This window comes from Balaenoptera musculus, chromosome 11, assembly GCF_009873245.2.
Source record: "Balaenoptera musculus isolate JJ_BM4_2016_0621 chromosome 11, mBalMus1.pri.v3, whole genome shotgun sequence".
In the NCBI taxonomy this organism is placed as follows: Eukaryota; Metazoa; Chordata; class Mammalia; order Artiodactyla; family Balaenopteridae; genus Balaenoptera; species Balaenoptera musculus.
Genome location: NC_045795.1, coordinates 15,634,981 through 15,653,974, shown reverse-complemented (window position 1 = coordinate 15,653,974; position 18,994 = coordinate 15,634,981). Strand labels below are relative to the sequence as shown.

Here is an 18,994-nt window from a genome sequence, read left to right as displayed (position 1 = left end):
TTGATTTTTTTAAATATATTTTTTAACATCTTTATGGGAGTATAATTGCTTTACAATGGTGTGTTAGTTTCTGCTGTATAACAAAGTAAACCAGCTATACATATACATACATCCCCATATCTCCTCCCTCTTGCATCTCGCTCCCACCCTCCCTATCCCACCCCTCTAGGTGGTCACAAAGCACCAAGCTGATCTCCCTGTGCTATGTGGCTGCTTCCCACTAGCTATCTATTTTACGTTTGGTAGTGTATATATGTCCATGCCACTCTCTCACTTCGTTCCAGCTTACCTTTCCCCCTCCCCGTGTCCTCAAGTCCATTCTCTACCTCTGCGTCTTTATTCCTGTCCTGCCTCTAGGTTCTTCAGAACCATTTTTTTTTTTTTTAGATTCCATATATATGTGTTAGCATATGGTATTTGTTTTTCTCTTTCTGACTTACTTCACTCTGTATGACAGACTCTAGGTCCATCCACCTCACTACAAATAACTCAATTTCATTTCTTTTTATGGCTGAGTAATATTCCATTGTATATATGTGCCACATCTTCTTTATCCATTCATCTGTCGATGGACACTTAGCTTGCTTCCATGTCCTGGCTATTGTAAATAGAGCTGCAATGAACATTGTGGTACATGACTATTTTTGAATTATGGTTTTCTCAAGGTATGTGCCCAGTAGTGGGATTGCTGGGTCGTATGGTAGTTCTATTTTTAGTTTTTTGAGGAACCTCCATACTGTTCTCCATAGTGGCTGTATCAATTTATATTCCCAACAACAGTGCAAGAGGGTTCCGTTTTCTCCACACCCTCTCCAGCATTTATTGTTTGTAGATTTTTTGATGATGGCCATTCTGACTGGTGTGAAGTGATACCTCATTGTAGTTTTGATTTGCATTTCTCTAATGATTAGTGATGTTGAGCATCCTTTCATGTGATTGTTGCCAATCTGTATATCTTCTTTGGAGAAATGTCTATTTAGGTCTTCTGCCCATTTTTGGATTGGGTTGTTTGTTTTTTTGATATTGAGCTGCATGAGCTGCTTGTATATTTTGGACATTAATCCTTTGTCAATTGCTTCATTTATAAAGATATTCTCCCATTCTGAGGGTTGTCTTTTTGTCTTATTTATCGTTTCCTTTGCTGTGCAAAAGCTTTTAAGTTTCATTAGATCTCACTTGTTGATTTTTGTTTTTATTTCCATTTCTCTAGGAGGTGGGTCAAAAAGGATCTTGCTGTGATTTATGTTATGGAGTGTTCTGCTTGTGTTTTCCTGTAAGAGTTTGATAGTGTCTGGCCTTACATTTAGGTCTTTAATCCATTTTGAGTTTATTTTTGTGTATGGTGCTAGGGAGTGTTCTAATTTCATTCTTTTACATGTAGCTGTCCAGTTTTCCCAGCACCACTTATTGAAGAGGCTGTCTTTTCTCCATTGTATAGTCTTGCCTCCTTTATCAAAGATAAGGTGACCATATGTGCATGGGTTTATCTCTGGGCTTTCTATCCTGTTCCATTGATCTATATTTCTCTTTTTGTGCCAGTACCATACTTGATTACTGTAGCTTTGTAGTATAGTCTGAAGTCAGGGAGTCTGATTCCTCCAGCTCTGTTTTTCTTTCTCAAGATTGCTTTGGCTATTCGGAGTCTTTTGTGTTTCCATATAAATTGTGAAATTTTTTGTTCTAGTTCTGTGAAAAATGCCATTGGTAGTTTGATAGGGATTGCACTGAATCTGGAGATTGCTTTGGGTAGTATAGTCATTTTCACAATATTGATTCTTCCAATCCAAGAACATGGTATATCTATCCATCTGCTTGGATCATCTTTAATTTCTTTCATCAGTGTCTTATAGTTTTCTACATACAGGTCTTTTGTCTCCTTCAGTAGGTTTATTCCTAGGTATTTTATTCTTTTTGTTGCAGTGGTAAATGGGAGTGTTTCCTTAATTTCTCTTTCAGATTTTTCATCATTAGTGTAAAGGAATGCAAGAGACTTCTGTGCATCAATTTTGTATCCTGCTACTTTACCAGATTCATTGATTAGCTCTAGTAGTTTTCTGGTAGCATCTTTAGGATTCTTTATGTATAGTATCATGTCATCTGCAAACAGTGACAGTTTTACTTCTTCTTTTCCTATTTGGATTCCTTTTATTTCTTTTTCTTCTCTGATTGCTGTGGCTAAAACTTCCAAAACTATGTTGAATAGTAGTGGTGAGAATGGGCAATCTTGTCTTGTTCCTGATCTTAGAGGAAATGGTTTCAGTTTTTCACCATTGAGAATGATGTTGGCTGTGGGTTTGTCATATATGGCCCTTATTATGTTGAGGTAAGTTCCCTCTATGCCTACTTTCTGGAAGGTTTTTATCATAAATGGGTGTTGAATTTTGTCAAAAGCTTTTCCTGCATCTATTGAGATGATCATACGGTTTTTCTCCTTCAATTTGTTAATATGGTTTATCACATTGATTGATTTGTGTATATTGAAGAATCCTTGCATTCCTGAGATTAAACCGCACTTGATCATGGTGTATGATCCTTTTAATGTGCTGTTGGGTACTGTTTGCTAGTATTTTGTTGAGGATTTTTGCCTCTATGTTCATCAGCGATATTGGCCTGTAGTTTTCTTTTTTTGTGACATCTTTGTCTGGTTTTGGTATCAGGGTGATGGTGGCCTCATAGAATGAGTTTGGGAGTGTTCATCCCTCTGCTATATTTTGGAAGAGTTTGAGAAGGATAGGTGTTAGCTCTTCTCTAAATGTTTGATAGAATTCACCTGTGAAGCCATCTGGTCCTGGGCTTTTGTTTGTTGGAAGATTTTTAATCACAGTTTCAATTTCAGTGCTTGTGATTGGTCTGTTCATATTTTCTATTTCTTCCTGGTTCAGTCTCGGAAGGTTGTGCTTTTCTAAGAATTTTTCCATTTCTTTGAGGTTGTCCATTTTATTGGCATAGAGTTGCTTGTGGTAATCTCTCATGATCCTTTGTATTTCTGCAGTGTCAGTTGTTACTTCTCCTTTTTCATTTCTAATTCTATTGATTTGAGTCTTCTCCCTTTTTTCTTGATGAGTCTGGCTAATGGTTTATCAATTTTGTTTATCTTCTCACAGAACCAACTTTTAGTTTTATTGATCTTTGCTATCCTTTCCTTCATTTCTTTTTCATTTATTTCTGATCTGATCTTTATGATTTCTTTCCTTCTGCTAACTTTGGGGTTTTTTTGTTCTTCTTTCTCTAATTGCTTTAGGTGTAAGGTTAGGTTGTTTATTTGAGGTTTTTCTTACTTCTTGAGGTAGGATTGTATTGCTATAAACTTCCCTCTTAGAACTGCTTTTGCTGCATCCCATACGTTTTGGGTAGTCGTGTTTTCATTGTCATTTGTTTCTAGGTATTTTTTGATTTCCTCTTTGATTTCTTCAGTGAACTCTTGGTTATTTAGTAGTGTATTGTTTAGCCTCCATGTGTTTGTATTTTTTACGGATTTTTTTCCTGTAATTGATATCTAGTCTCATAGCGTTGTGGTCGGAAAAGATACTTGATACGATTTCAATTTTCCTAAATTTACCAAGGCTTGATTTGTGACCCAAGATATGATCTATCCTGGAGAATGTTCCATGAGCACTTAAGAAGAAAGTGTATTCTGTTGTGTTTGGATGGAATGTCCTATAAATATCAATGAAGTCCATCTTGTTTAATGTATGATTTAAAGCTTGTGTTTTCTTATTTATTTTCATTTTGGATGATCTGTCCATTGGTGAAAGTGGGGTGTTAAAAGTCCCCTACTATGATTGTGTTACTGTCGATTTCCCCGTTTATGGCTGTTAGCATTTGCCTTATGCATTGAGGTGCTCCTATGCTGGGTGCATAAATATTTACAGTTGTGTCTTGGATTGGTCCCTTGATTAGTATGTAATGTCCTTCTTTGTCTCTTGTAATAGTCTTTATTTTAAAGTCTATTTTGTCTGATATGATGAGAATTGCTACTCCAGCTTTCTTTTGAAAGCATAAGTCATGTGCTTATGAAATGGGGTGGATTTGGGGTTTGACAGCAGGGGAGGATGGAAATCAGTTCCTGTCCATTCCACTTTCAGTGGCATAGGCATAGTCATGATAAATTTCCTTAGGTGATGTTTGTTCTCTGGCATTTTTTGGATCTCCTTGTATTAAGAAATCTCTGACTTTACACACAAAAGTGTAGACTGTTTGAATGAGAAAGGACACTTTTGTTTGGGAAAGGATACAACAAAAATGTGTCTGCTCCTATAAGTAGAATGTGATTTAGATCCCTGATTGTGGAGTGACCATACTTTATCCAGTTCTTGGAGGGTATGTCTTTTTTAAAAAAAATTATAGGGCATTGTTAAGCAGCAGCATTATTTTTTTTCCTGTCACCATAAATGCACAGTGCCTCACTGATATAAATCCATCTTCTTGGATAATGTCAGAAACATAAATGGAGGGGTACTTACTGAAATTGACAAGATGTTTTAAATCACAAATGGTCAATAAGAGAGATTCTTTTCCAGTGTCTAGTCTCATTAAGAACATGCAAGCAACCACCAGTTCTCCTTCAGAATGGAATTTGTTTAACACTACTATTTATTTTAGCCTAAAAATCTTATTTAGGATTTTGTTGAGGAATCAAGCAGTGATTTGAAGTTGAACTTGGCGTTTTAAAGCAGCCTGATGTGATAGCTATTCTCTTTTGAGCATGCATGTGAACCTATGTGCTTAACATACTTATTTAGAGTAAGAGCACAGACAGGAATTGAACAGGATTGGATCATGTCAGTGTTTGTGTCCAATGACGTATATATGTTTTTAATTTGGGGGGAGCACATAAACTTGTACTTCAGATGATTCTGGGGCTCGCAGTTTTATTTACCATTCTGAAAGTAATCAAGACTGATGTTAATGGTGAGGATGACACACAAGATACACTTTTATTCGTGCTGCTAATGTAGTTTGTATCAATACATGTAGAAGCCAGTGTCCTCCGTGTTTTCTCTGTGAATATGGGTTATTAACAATACTGGAACATTTACTGTTCTCCCCGGGAAAGCTCAACAACTGCTTGTAATAAAGCTGATACTTGATTCCTTTTAAGTTGGTGATAGTGAACGGATTCCTTTTTGCTCACAGAAGGGTGCAAATCGAGTTTTCTTCTGAGGGAAGAAGCAAGAAGGAACCTTAATTCCTTTTGCAGGCGAGGCCAGATTCAGGCAGATAATTGCTCTCCCATCATGTTGGCAATTTGGGTTACCCATGTGTTTTTGAAAACATTATGAAATGAGAACTCATACGCTGCTAGTGGGAGTATAAATTGGTACAACCGTTCTGGAAGGCAAGTTAGCCATAAATTTTAAGCAAGAATTTTTTTTAAAGTTTATATCCTATAATAGGATAAATTCCTAGGAACTGAATTACCTTAAGGAAATCAAATTTATTCATAAGCGTGTTCAACTGTTGTCGATAATAGTGCAAAATTGGAAGCTCCTAATTGGTCCAAAAGAGGTGAATGATTAAATTATGGTACTAATATACATCCATTAAAAATGATGTCTTCAAAGAATATTTAATGACATTGGAAAATGCTTACAATATAATGGAAAATCAAAACCACAAAACAAATACATGTATTAAGATTCCATTTTTATGAATGTGGACATGTGTAGAAAAAAGAGTGGAAGGAAATAATAAATGCTAAGACAGTGATTCTGTCTGGGGTTGGGGGGGTGGTCTTTATTGGTGATTTTAATAATTGTTTTGTTATTTTATATGATTATAATAATAAATTCTAAATGTTATTTAAATATATTTGAATGCATACTATGCATGCATATCATGGTGAACTGCAGCCTACACCAGTGGAACAATAGCCGTTTGTGTTCCTGGTTATCCTGTTGGGCATTCTAGAAGTATCACTTGCCCACATCCCTTGGAGTAGTGGAGATCGTTGCCCTATTGTTCCAGGCGAGATGTTTTCCTCTGTTGGTTTATGATATCCTGATCACTCCATCTAACCAGCCCAGTATGTGCAAATAACTGGGTTCTATAATATGAGCAAAAGAAGAGATTTGCAAAGAGATTTCCAGATTAGCGTATTTCATGTTTCTCCTTCCGTCTGCTGCCAGCTTTTCAGTCATTAGCACCATCACTTGGAATTTAATTCTGAGGACATGAGTATAAGTTATACCAAGTATATTTGGTGGGTTCCTGTTAAAATGGAGAGCTGGTGATTTTGTTGTTGTTGAGTGCCAAAGTATAGCGATTAGATGGGTCTGAACAGATAACAGTGAACTCTGAAGTGAGTCCAGAGGAGTTTCCATTGCCTTCATTTGCAGCCCTAGGAAGCCTGGTGGAAACATGTACTTTCTTTGCTATGACTCCAGGAGTCCCTTGTTTTCTTCCCCCAGGCTGGCATAGTTGATAGGAGTTTGGGAGCATTGTACTAAAGGTGTAATATCATCACCCCCCTCTTCAGTAATCCAGGGAGCAGCGGGATACTGGAGGGGCAGAAGCAACAGCCTCCTGTCTGTCCCTCAGCTCTTGGGTCTGGGCCATGGGCTGCAGTTTGCATTGTATCTTGGCGCCCCTAGTTGTTGTGCAAGATCCAGCCCCGTCCTAGATTGTGGCTGATTGGAAGTTTGTTGTACTTGGATTCTCCCATCCTGTCAAACTTCTTGCTGGCCTGACTCCTTGCTTTCCTAGTATGTATGCATTGAAAGTGGATTTGTATTATAAGCAAAGAATTGATGAAAATATAAAGTATAACTTTTTGCGGCTAAAATTACCTATTAGGGAAAATAAGATCCTTGAATGTCAGATTTGGCTTGATGCTGTCCAGCCAGCTGTGATTGGTTGGCTCTTTTGACACCTCTAACTGATGACTGCATCATCTCATTGTTCCATCCTAGCTTTACCAGGACAGAGAACTTAACCACTTAAGGTCCAAAGATTAAGGTAAAATAGGCAGGTTATACTGGAATACTGCTCAAAACAGAGTTTTGCTTAGTGTTTTAAAAACAGGTTATCTTTTGTTGGGAGTTGATATGGGAAATGGAAATGGATGAATGGGTACCACTACTGGTAAATTGCCCGAAGTCTGTATCAGAAGGCATTGATTGTGTGTGTGTGTGTGTGTGTGTGTGTGTGTGTGTGTGTGGTGGGGAGAGCAGAGTGGCATAGTTCTTTCTTTTTACTCTAAACATATCTCCATCTGCCTGTTTTCCCGGTACTTTATTTCCCCCTATATTTCTTTATCCAAATTAGACTAATAATTTTAGGTTCAGGAAGAAAAATTTTTCTTCAGCTTTTTTTTTTTTTTATTATGAAAAAAATTCACAGGACAAAAGAGAAGTGGCCCCATCTCAGCCCTGTTGGACTCAAACCTTGGTTTCCGATTGGTCAGGTGGTTCCCATAGATTCAAGGGCAGGGGCCTCTGACTGGTGAGTGTGCAAAAATCCAAGGACAGGGCCTACTTCTCAGGGGGTGGGTAATCTGAGTACAGCTAAGCTTCTAAGGCCTCATTGTCCTGAGGAAGTCCTTTGGCTGCATCAAGGAGCCTTTCTGTGTCCTTTGTGTGCTTGTCGTATGTGCTTCTATCTCCTGGGTTTTGTATTTCTTCCGGAAAAAGCATGAATTCCGATCACAGACCAACAAACACGTCTTAGATTATATTATGTTTTGATTGAAATGCAACATCGATGGTATTTGAGTGTTTTTAAATTTTATTTATTTATTTATTTAGGCTGCATTGGGTCTTCGTTGCTGCGCGCGGGCTTTCTCTAGTTGCGGCGAGCGGGGGCTACTGTTCGTTGCGGTGCGCGGGCTTCTCATTGAGGTGGCTTCTCTTGTTGCAGAGCACGGGCTCTAGGCACACTGGCTTCAGTAGTTGTGGTACACGGGCTCAGTAGTTGTGGCTCACGGGCTCTGGAGCGCAGGCTCAGTAGTTGTGGCGCACGGGCTTAGTTGCTCCGCGGCATGTGGGATCTTCTCAGATCAGGGCTCGAACCTGTGTTCCCTGCATTGGCAGGTGGATTCTTAACCACTGTGCCACCAGGGAAGTCCCGGTATTTGAGTTTTATCCTAAGTTGGTAACTCTATGGATTTGACTCTGAAATCTCAGTAAGCTGTGCAGTCTGAGTTTGGCATCTGATCTACCCATCGGTTTAAATAAATTGATCAGTGAAAAGCGTTCAGAATGGACTTCCTCTGAACAGGAGCATATGGCGCTCTTCCTTACACCCCCAGAAAAGTAAGAATGTAGAAGTTGTCTAACTCCATTTCCTTTTCTGCAAGTTGTCAGTATGTTGTGTTTTATAAGCCCATGATCACATGTGTGAGTCGCTTCTTATTTAAGTTGCTAGAAACTTCTTCAGATGTTTAAAACAGAAGCGATATATTATTAAAAGTATAGTCTAGATGATGGGTAACAAAATTTGATCTATAGCTTCTTATTTTTTCCCCCAAAAGGGAGATTTTTTTTCCCCTAAAGAATGGTAACAATGTGGTTCTTACATAGGCCCAAAGGTACAGATTGAACATGGAGTCATTTTTACTTATTTACATTGATCTAGATATTCAGTAGTGTGTATTGCATTAGTCTGGGTTCTCTGAGAAGCAGACGCCAACGTGGGAACAGATGTATGAGATTTGTTGGGTGAAATACCTGTGGGGGAAAACAGGGAGGGAACTGGATGAGGCTGGGAGAGCCATCAGATTAAAATGCACATCTCACCCCTGAGATGGGAGAGGGAAGGAAGGAAGGGAGGTCTTGGACTGTAGTGCAGTTCTGAGCCTGTTTCAGCGAGTTCAAGGATAAGTCCTCGAGCTGGAATTCCCTGGCTGAGGAGCGCCACGCCTGGTCTGGGGGGCGTGGCTACCCTGCTGCGCTCAGTCATTGGCTGGACGCAGCCTCAGGGAGGCGTGGGAGGAGCCCCAGCCAGGTGGTGGCGTCAGAGGATGCAGCTGCAGCCAGTTACGCACCCCCAGCAGCCAGTCTGAGAGGTGCTTTCTCATGCCCACCACTTCTGCGAATAGACTCTAAATGCTTTGCTGAACATGTGCCTAATTATGGAATACATTAAATCTAACCCCAGAAAGAGGAAAACAAATGTTACATTTCTGTAGAGGCAGAAGGTCAGGCTAATTCCATGACACGTTTCCTTTATGGATATATCAATTTTTTAGACCCTTTTAAAGTGAAGTTGTCAATTAAATCAAATGTAGGAACTTGGTTTGCAAATTGCATGGTCACCAGAATGTGTGTCTCAAAACACAAAAAATTTGTGATGGGCTTTGTGTAAAGAAGGCTGGGAGTTTAAGTCCTATTAGTGATTCCTCAGGCTTACAACCTTACAGGGGAAAAAAAGCACAAAGAGGCTTTGAAAACAAAAACAGTCATATTTGGCAACTACATTGAATGTAATGCTTAGTGTGAGTCCCTTTTGAGAAAAACAGCTCCCGGCATCTGTTACACATTCTGGGTCGGAGGTATTGTTGAATATCACTAAGATGGGCTGTGACGTTATATATTTGTCTGTAAGACGAAATTGCTCTTGTAGAAAGTTTTGATGTAATCCTTATTTCTAGGACCCAAACCTCGGTGTTCTGGAAGCAGTTATTTTTCTCACTATACAAGAGAGTGGTCAAAATTAGTGTCAGCTGTGAGCATGTCTTGCTGCCCTAGAATGACCACTTTGGGGGCTCCCTTGTCTGCCACCCCCCACTTCTCCCCAGTCCTGGAGAGCAAGTCACCCCTCCCTTCCACAGTCAGACAACTCACTCCCCTTTCTCTTCGCCTTACACAACATTAGGAAGCTTGTTTCAAACGCTGGCCACTGGACTTTTACAAATAAGATATAAAGTTGGGCGTAGGTGTTAAGATTTCAAAGGGCATTTGTTGGCACTTTCTTTAAAATAGTTTATCTTATTAGTTTATATTGACAGTTTAAAATATTACATGCTTGTTATTTTAAAGAGATGGAAAATGGAAATGAGAACGAGAGGAATTAAAGAAAATGGACTCACAGAGAGGTGGCCAAGTGCAGTGGACACATCAGCCTTGGCCTAAAGATGGTTTGCATCTGATCCCATCCTGCCACACCTGGGCATGGCCTGAGCTCAGGGCACAGAGGCTGTGTGGCATCCTAGGTTTATCCCAGAGATGCTGTCACAGGACGTTGACCAAACCTCAGCTTTCTATGTAAATGAGTCATCAGTCCATACGGGTCAGAGATGGCAAATTCAATAAGAAGCTATGAGAATGGAGATCAGATAACCAGGCTAAACTTAGAAGGTTTGAAGGAAAGTAGGGTAGTTGGGCAGTGGGATGTTATCTCGTCTCATTGGGCAAGGATAGAGCTATTAAAGGTACTAAGCTAGGCTAGATGATTGGAAAAACAGATGTCTTTTTTTTAAATTAATTTTTTATTGGAGTATAGTTGATTTACAATGTTGTGTTCATTTCTGCTGTGCAGCAAAGTGAGTTGGTTATATATACACATATATCCACTCGTTTTTAGATTTTATTCCCATATAGGTCATTACAGAGTATTGAATAGAGTTCCCTGTGCTATTCAGTAGGTTCTTATTAGTTATCTGTTATCTGTTCTACATATAGTAGTGTGTATATGTCAAACCCAGTCTCCCAATTTATCCTTCCCTCCCTTACCCTCCCTGGTAACCACAAGTTTGTTTTCTACATCTGTGACTCTATTCTGTTTTGTAAATAGGTTCCTTTGTACCATTTTTTAGATTCCACATATAAGCAATATGATATTTGTCTGTCTTTGTCTGACTTACTTCACTATGACAATCTCTAGGTCCAACCACGTCGCTGCAAATGGCATTTTTCATTCTTTTTTATGGCTGAGTAATATTCCAGTGTGTGTGTGTGTGTGTGTGTGTGTGTGTGTGTGTGTGTACACACTACATCTTCTTTATCCATTCCTCCATTGATGGACATTTAGGTTGATTCCATGTCCTGGTTATTGTAAATAGTGCTGCAATGAACATCGGGGTACATGTGTCTTTTTGAATTATGGTTTTCTCTGGATATATGCCCAGGAGTGGGACTGCTGGATCATATGGTAGCTCTATTTTTAGTTTTTTAAGGAACCTCCATACTGTTCTCCATAGTGGCTGTACCAATTTACATTCCCACCAACAGTGTAAGAGGGTTCCCTTTTCTCCACACCCTCTCCAGCATTTGTTGTTTGTAGATTTTTTTGATGATGCCCATTCTAACCTGTGTGAGGTGATACCTCATTGTAGTTTTGATTTGCATTTCTCTAATAATTAGTGATGTTGAGCGGCTTTTCATGTGCCTCTTGGCCATCTGTATGTCTTCTTTGGAGAAATGTGTATTTAGATCTTCTGCCCATTTTTTGATTGGGTTGTTTGTTTTTTTGATATTGAACTGCATGTGCTATTTGTATATTTTGGAGATTAATCCCTTGTCAGCTGCTTCGTTTGCAAATATTTTCTCCCATTCTGTGGGTTTTCTTTTTGTTTTATTGATGGTTTCCTTCAAAGTGTAAAAGCTTTTAAGTTTAATTAGGTCCCATTTGTTTATTTTTATTTTCATTACTCTCAGAGGTGGATCGAAAAAGATCTTGCTGCAATTTATGTCAGAGACTGTTCTGCCTATGTTTCCAAGAGTTTTATAGTGACTGGCCTTACATTTAGATCTTTAATCCATTTTGAGTTTATTTTTGTGTATGGTGTTAGAGAATGTTCTAGTTTCATTCTTTTACGTGTAGCTGTTCAGTTTTCAGGTGTCATTTTAATTGCAGCTTTACTGAGATATAATTCACATACAATGCAATTCACCCACTTAAAGTATACAATTCAGCAGGTTTTAACACATATGCAGAGTGAATTTACAGAGTGTAACCATTTTACCACAGTTAATTTTACAATATTTTCATCACCCACCCAACCCAAAGAAACCTGTACGCATTAGCTATCACTCCTCATTTCCTCCCAATTCCCCCAGACTTAGGCAACCAGCAATCCATTTCTCTGTGGATTTGCCTAGTCTAGATATTTCATATAAATGGAATCATACAATATGTGGCCATTTATGTCTGGCTTTTTTCACTTAGCATAGTGTTTTCAAGGTCTATCCATGTTGTAGCATGTATCAGTACTTTATTGTTTTTATTGCTGAATAATATTCTATTAGAGGGACATATCACATTTTATTTATCCATTCATCAGTTGATGGACATTTGGGTTATTTCTTTTTGGGCTGTTATGAATAATGTTGCTCTGAACATGTATGTACAAGTTTTTGTGTAGACATGTTTTTATTTCTCATGGGTACACACCTAGGAGTGGAATTGCTTGGTCATGTGGTAATTCTATGTTTAACGTTTTGAGGAACTGCCAGACTGTTTCTCAGGTAGCTGCACCATTTAATATTCCCACCAGTAATGTGTGAGGGTTCCAGTTCTCCACCTCGTGGCCAACACAATCTATGCTTTTGATTCTGGTCATCCTAGTGCTTGCGAAGTCGTATTTCATTGTGGTTTTGATTTGCATTTCTCTGATGGTTGATTACTACTGAGCATCTTTTCATGTGCTTATTCACCATTTGTATATATTTTTTTAATATAAATGTCCATTCAGATCCTTTGGCCATTCTTAAATTGTTACTTTTGTCTTTTTATTATTGAGTTGGAAGTGTTCTTTATATAGTCTAGTACGAGTTCCTTAGCAGATATATGATTTGCACATATTTTCATGCACTCTGTGAATTTCACTTTCTTGGTTGTGTGTGTCCTTTGAAGCACAAAATTTTAAGTTTTAATGATATCCATTTAATCTATTTTTTCCTTTTGTTACTTGTGCTTTTGGTGTTACATCTAAGAAGTCATCGCCACATCTAAGGTCATGAAGATTTATGCCTGTGTTTTCTTCTAACAGTTTTATAGTTTAGCTCTTATATTCAGGTCTTTGGACCATTTTTAGTTACTTTTTGTATGCTTTTTATGTGGATATCTAGTTGTCCCATCACTATTTGTTGAAAAGACTATTGCTTCCATTGAATTATCTTTTTGTGTGGGTGTGATTTTTTTTAACATCTTCATTGAGTATAATTGCTTTACAATGTTGTGTTAGTTTCTGCTAGAGTGAATCAGCTATATGTATACATATATATGGGGATATAGGTATACACTGAATTATCTTGACATGCTTGTTGACATGGGTGTCACTTCTTAGGCTTGTATTTGATGGCTTTTTTCAAAATAAGATTGGTGCTATTTTCGGTCACTAAATGGTTTATTTACAGGCAGCTACATTTTACAAATGTATCTTTTACTATGTGTGAATGAAAGAATTGCCTTTAAATAGAACAAAGCATGTTAGAGCATATTAGCATGAAGAAGCCAAAATACATATCCACCCAGGTGGAACCAGGGCACTGGATTAGGTATCTCCCAAACCAGTGCTGCTTACACTTAAATGTGCATTTGAATTCCATAGAGATCTTGTTAAAATGCACGTTCTCATTTTCTGGGCTGGGAATGGAGTGTGAGAGTCTGTGTTTCTGACAAGCTCCAGGCGATGTCGGCAGTGCTGGTCCTAGAACTTAGCTTTGAGTAAGAATACAAGAGGGAGTTTCTACGGTGATCTTCTTGTTCACTGTTGCCTATCTACTTATTTAAAGTGATTTGGAAGGGAAAAAAAATTGTTTGAATTCCATGGTTTTGTATTTTATTTCATAATTTTCAAGATGAAACACTACCATGCCCAGAAATGGAATAAATGTTTTCTCCAGTGGCAGTCCTGCCAATCTTGATTGTTTTCTATCTTCCTTTTAGGCCTTTGATGATTGTCACTCAGAAGATCACAACCTTGGCGTTCCAAGTTCATGACGGTGAGAAAAAGAGCCCTCCTTTTGGTTCTAAGAGTGAGCCTGACCTTCAGAGCTCTTCTTTTCTACTGTATACACAGTCCAAAGGTTAGACAAGGGCTGACAGATCTTGCCGTATCTTGTAAAAAAAATTTGCAGCCCACTTTAATCATAGCTTTTTACTTTCCCAGCTATTATTTACCATTTCCCAGCTGAATCCGTAGTCTTGGCTAAAATGTTTGTATTGAGAATGGTGGGTTTTCTGTTTAGCTTTACAGTGTTTTAAATTTAAGTTAATGTATGGTGCTCTCTGCCCCTCATTTCCAAATCCATTCAGAAGAAATGGAATCCTTTTTCTTTGGTTTAATCTCTGAGAAGCTCATGAGGTAATAAAAGGTTAAACAGCGTTGGCTAGTTAACCACTTTTTGGGGTGCGGCAGCTTGGAAAATTATCTAATGAGATTAGCCCAACCCTATAAAAAGCTGGGAAGAAAAAGAATCTTTTCTTTATATAAAACTGAACATTTTCTTCGCTCAGGCCCTTCCTGATAATGGCCAGAAAGTGTGATTATTTCCACTGTTAATACTGGGTTCCAGGAAAGGAGGATGGCCCTTCCATCCAGGTGGAAGGTTTCAGTATGGGCTTAAGAGATGCCAGGTGCAATTAGTAAAGGGATCTTCTGCGGATTTGTATGGCTCTGGCCGACTGTTGAAACTTCTTTATGTGTTGACGGGTTGGGAAGATTTAGTCTCTGCTAGCGAGTCTTCCTGTTTTTCCTTACAGCTGGGGAGCTGATTTAATTTCATTTTGACCCTGTTTATTCCTAGTTCATACTTGGCGATTTAGTCATTCTGTAGAGAACTGAGTAATTTTATTCTGAGGATGGAGTCTTTCTAGGGTGAGCAAATGTCCTGGTTTGCCCAGAACCCAGAGGTTTCCCAGGATATGAGATTTTTAGTGCCCACATTGGCAAAGTCCTGGGCAAAATGGGGTGAGTTGGTCAATATTTTTGTACCTGAAAACCATTTGGTAGTCATTATAGACTCACATTAGCACCGTAAGTCAATAGCTAAAATCAATTTAATTCCTGGGATTGCCAGAGCTGTACTATTTGATGAGATCTTAGAAAAAAGTGAGTGTGATTTTTTTTTTAATTAACATTGCTTCTTGGTTTTGTTTTGTTTTTAATACATAGGCTTTTTGCCTAAATTTACTTTTTAAAGCATTCTCAGTTTACCCTGTTTTTTGGAACATCCCTTACATGCAGCAAAATGTTTATTTGCCTTTTTCTTTTTTTTTTCTTGTGTGTGGGAGGAACAAGTAAATTCCAGAAACACTCTGCCTTCTCTTAGGCATGTTTTTGAGTTGCCTTGATGGTCGGTAACCCTAATCAGTCTTAGCTGAATATACAGTTTTAAAGTCGGCTTCTTCTGCTCTTAAGATGACAGTTCAGTATCCTTGACTATTAGTTAACATACAGATTTTATAGGAAGCACAAATGTGATTTGGTTGGGAGTTTTTCTGGCATGGATGAGTTTTAAAAGAAGAAAAACCTCTTGATAATTCTTTTGTGTTTTCCGTGCATTCAGGGTTACGTTTCCTGTTTTTTTGGAAGAGGAAAGTCCCCTATTCCTTTCCCCATCCATTCCATTGCATTCCCAGCTTATACCAGGTATCTGCACCCAGCATAATCAGGAAGGCAGTTAGGCAGGTGCAGGCTGCAAAGGCAGGCTTATGTCTCTCATGGAGCAATGAAAACGTATACAGTGTGGTAAGGAGTGTATGAGGTGTGAAGGGTTCTCTGGGATCCATGTTCATACTGTGTGAATTAAATCGGGGTAACCCCTGAATTCTCCCCTCTTCATAAGAACCTATAGAGACTTTCCTCCTCACACGTGTCCTTATAGGCAGCCCTTTGATCCACTGAAAAAAATGGAGAACGGGGACTGTTTATGATTGATGAAACAAAAACGAATCACTTCTTTCAAATGAGTTTTTATAAGCCTCTTTAAGGATTAAGTTATCTACGTCACTTAAAACATCTTATTTCTCAATATTTCTTTTCATAGGATTAGGTCGAAAGGCTGAAGATCTTTCCACGGAGCAACATCGGCTTGCTGTAAAGTAAGTTTGACAACATATTCTTGAGCCCTTTGGGTATCAGTATCCAGAGATCTTCCTTAATGTTGTTTATTGAATGAATCTGCTATTGATGGACACTTGGGTTGTCTACCAGTCTTTGGCTCTTATAAATGGTAAGCCATGATAACCTTGTCCATAGGTCATTTTAAATGGGTTTGGGTATAGCTGTGGGATAGATTCCCAGAACTGAGAGTGCTAGATCGAAGGGTAAATGGCTCTGTATTTTGTTAGTTTTACAGGATTCTCCTTCAGTGGGGTTGTTCTCTTTATTCCAAAATTATTTTTATTGGGCACGTGTCTGAGGGTTGTCAAGAAACAGTTGATTATCAGTGCCTATCAGTATGATTATGCTGACATGAAAAGAGATAGGAAGTGGGGTTGGAGAGATAAATATGGGCTGGGGAATAGGAGGAAGGAGGAAGCTGAAGGCTGAAGGTGGACTTCGCCAGTGTTGATGTGTAGTAGAAAGGGGATGGGTATCGGAGAGGAAGGGAGGCCGTCTAAAGCAGGAGAATAACACTGACAGAGGAGCAGAAATGGCTTATGGGGTAGCACGTGGGGGAGAGAGGTGCAGCCATGGTGGAGGGTTCCCACCAGAGAGCAGGGGGAAATAACTGGGATATGTAAGAGAGGGTCCCAGCTCCATTCCTTCATTAAGAAATTGGGACTTGGAAGCAACGTAGAAAGTATCATTGGAAGAGTCTAATGAACCAAGTTCTTTGCTAATCATCATGGGGGTGTAAATGCTACAGGGCATCATTCCAGCGACTGGTTAGCAATGGCATTTGAGGAAGCCTTTCCCCACAATTCTGTCCTACTTGAAGAGCATGCCCTTTAAAAGGCCCTTAAAACACGAAACAGAACTGGTCTCTAGACAATTTTTTCCTGCCACTACCCTTGTCTGTTGTCCAGGACCTCATGCCTGGATGCCAAAGCAGACAAGAGGCTGTTACAGCAGTAGTTTTGTGTGGCCTCAAGTGGAAACCGGTTCTACCCTTTTCTCTGGTAGACAGACAGCCAGGGTTGCTGAGAAAGAACATTTCCCAACCTCAGGGTTGCCTTTGGCCCACTCCTGGCCCTCCGCGTTTATAGCTGTGGGTGACCAGGAGAGGGCGCCACGGAGTGCTGTGCCTTCTCTGCGCCACCCACCTCAATAACTTCCTTTCAACTAGATTTCTCCTTAGACGGATCTTTAAAGAACCACAACAAGGAAGGATCATGCCGCGTTTAACAACCCACAAAGACAACACCTGTGTTTACGATCGGCATATTTGCAAATATGAACGAAAAATCAAAGACTGAAGACCCTTTAACTTTTTACTTTATTTTCGCAGAGCAAAACCCTCCTTTTTGGAATACGTAAGCTACCTTCTCAATTTCATGAGTGTCATAGCGGGCCCTTGTAACAATTTCAAGGAGTATATAGCCTTCATTGAGGGGAGACATATACACATGAAGTTGCTGGAAGTGAACTGGAAGGAAAAAGGCTTCCACAGCCTGCCAGAACCTTCTCCCACTGTAAGTTTTTAGTGCCAAGTATTTACCCAGAGGTCCAGAAAATAGAGCTTTGCTGCCAGGGCTGACTGTCACTTTTAATTGTTCTAATTAAAAAGCCAAACAGTTTACCAGAAATCTTGGCCGATAACTTTTTCCCCCTGTTTTTTTAAAATATCAATATTGGTATTTATTTGCAGTAGTTCTCTGCATTGGAGCAACAGATGTTTATTTCACAGAGAAGCTCATTGGCTGGGAATATTGAAGCAATTAACCCATTTGCCAACCAGCCAATATTTAGTGCCTACAATGTGCCTATGACTGTGCTTGTTAACACATTCAAATTTATGAGTGTTTTCTCTTTATGAATAGAAATTCATAGACAGCCAAAAGATACTATGTCATAAATGGTGGAGGAGGAAAGAGTGGGACCAGAATAAATGTGCTTTTTATTGCAGATCCTGCTTTTATGGCAAGGAAAACCAGTTTTACACTGGCATGCCTGTAGTTTGGTCATACTGACTTTGAGAGAGTTTAGGTGGTTTTTTTAAATAATATTTTAATTTTAATCTGAAGTGTATTAACCTCAAATTAGTCAACATGCGCTTAATTCACTGAACGTTCCAAATATGCTGAATTTATCCAGATCAAATATCCTATATTTAAGGGAAATCTGTAATTAATTGAAGGGATGGGGAACATTGGAAAGGGAGAAATTGAGGATAATTTAAATATTTTTAAAGTGCTACCATCAGGCACCATTAAGTACTTGAAAATTTAAGTGATTGATTAATAAAGCATGCATTTTTGGAGAGTTTTGACACATTTGGGTCCTCTGCACTTTATGATTACTTAGATGTCTCGGCCCCAGAGGCTTTATTGACATAATCTAGGCGTGAGGTCACCGTGGCTGGGAAACATCAAAGTAACCACAGGTGTTTCTAGGGAGTATCTGTCACAGGAGTGCCGCGTTTCACATACTTGTATTTGGAAAATAACATTATCAGAGAGTCTTCACATCACCCTCCAAGGAGACTCTCGCATTTTTTGTGCACAGAGAACATGAAGCGGTGAGGTTGCACTTTGGTTTAGGACACACGGATGGGAGGGGCTGGTGCACACAAGCTGCTGGCCCGTCAGCGGTGTCATCATAGTTCAGCGTGGTGCGCGCTTAACGGGGAGCCCAGCCCAGCTCTCAGTCCCTTGTAAATATTCACGCGCTGAAACCCCAAGCCGCCCTCTGGGGGAGGTGCTATTGCTATCCCTATGTTACAAGTAAAAGAAGTCTGTTTTTATAAAGTTGGGAACTATAATTCTGTTGATGTTTGGAATGTCAGGGGAACCAGGCAAAACGACTCCATCCAGAGGAATTTAAAACCTCTGTATAGCTTAACCCCAGAGCAGACTACATGTACACCATCCAGAAAGGTTTTCTTAAAGCTTTCTACTACCTGCCCACGTCCTGGCTCAGACATGTAATCATGTGCACATAATCCTT

At 39.3% G+C, this 18,994-nt stretch overlaps 1 protein-coding gene across 3 annotated transcripts in view; it reads left to right on the top strand.

The window, feature by feature from the left end:
* The window catches only part of MBOAT1 (membrane bound O-acyltransferase domain containing 1), a 108,188-nt gene that overhangs the window by 63,418 nt on the left and 25,776 nt on the right, over window positions 1-18,994 (top strand). For all 3 annotated transcript variants that reach the window (XM_036870428.1, XM_036870429.1, XM_036870427.1), the window contains 3 exons: window positions 13,828-13,883; window positions 15,930-15,984; window positions 17,337-17,520. In XM_036870428.1, the coding sequence (XP_036726323.1) occupies window positions 13,828-13,883; window positions 15,930-15,984; window positions 17,337-17,520 (295 nt within the window). The remainder of the gene's footprint in view (window positions 1-13,827; window positions 13,884-15,929; window positions 15,985-17,336; window positions 17,521-18,994) is intronic.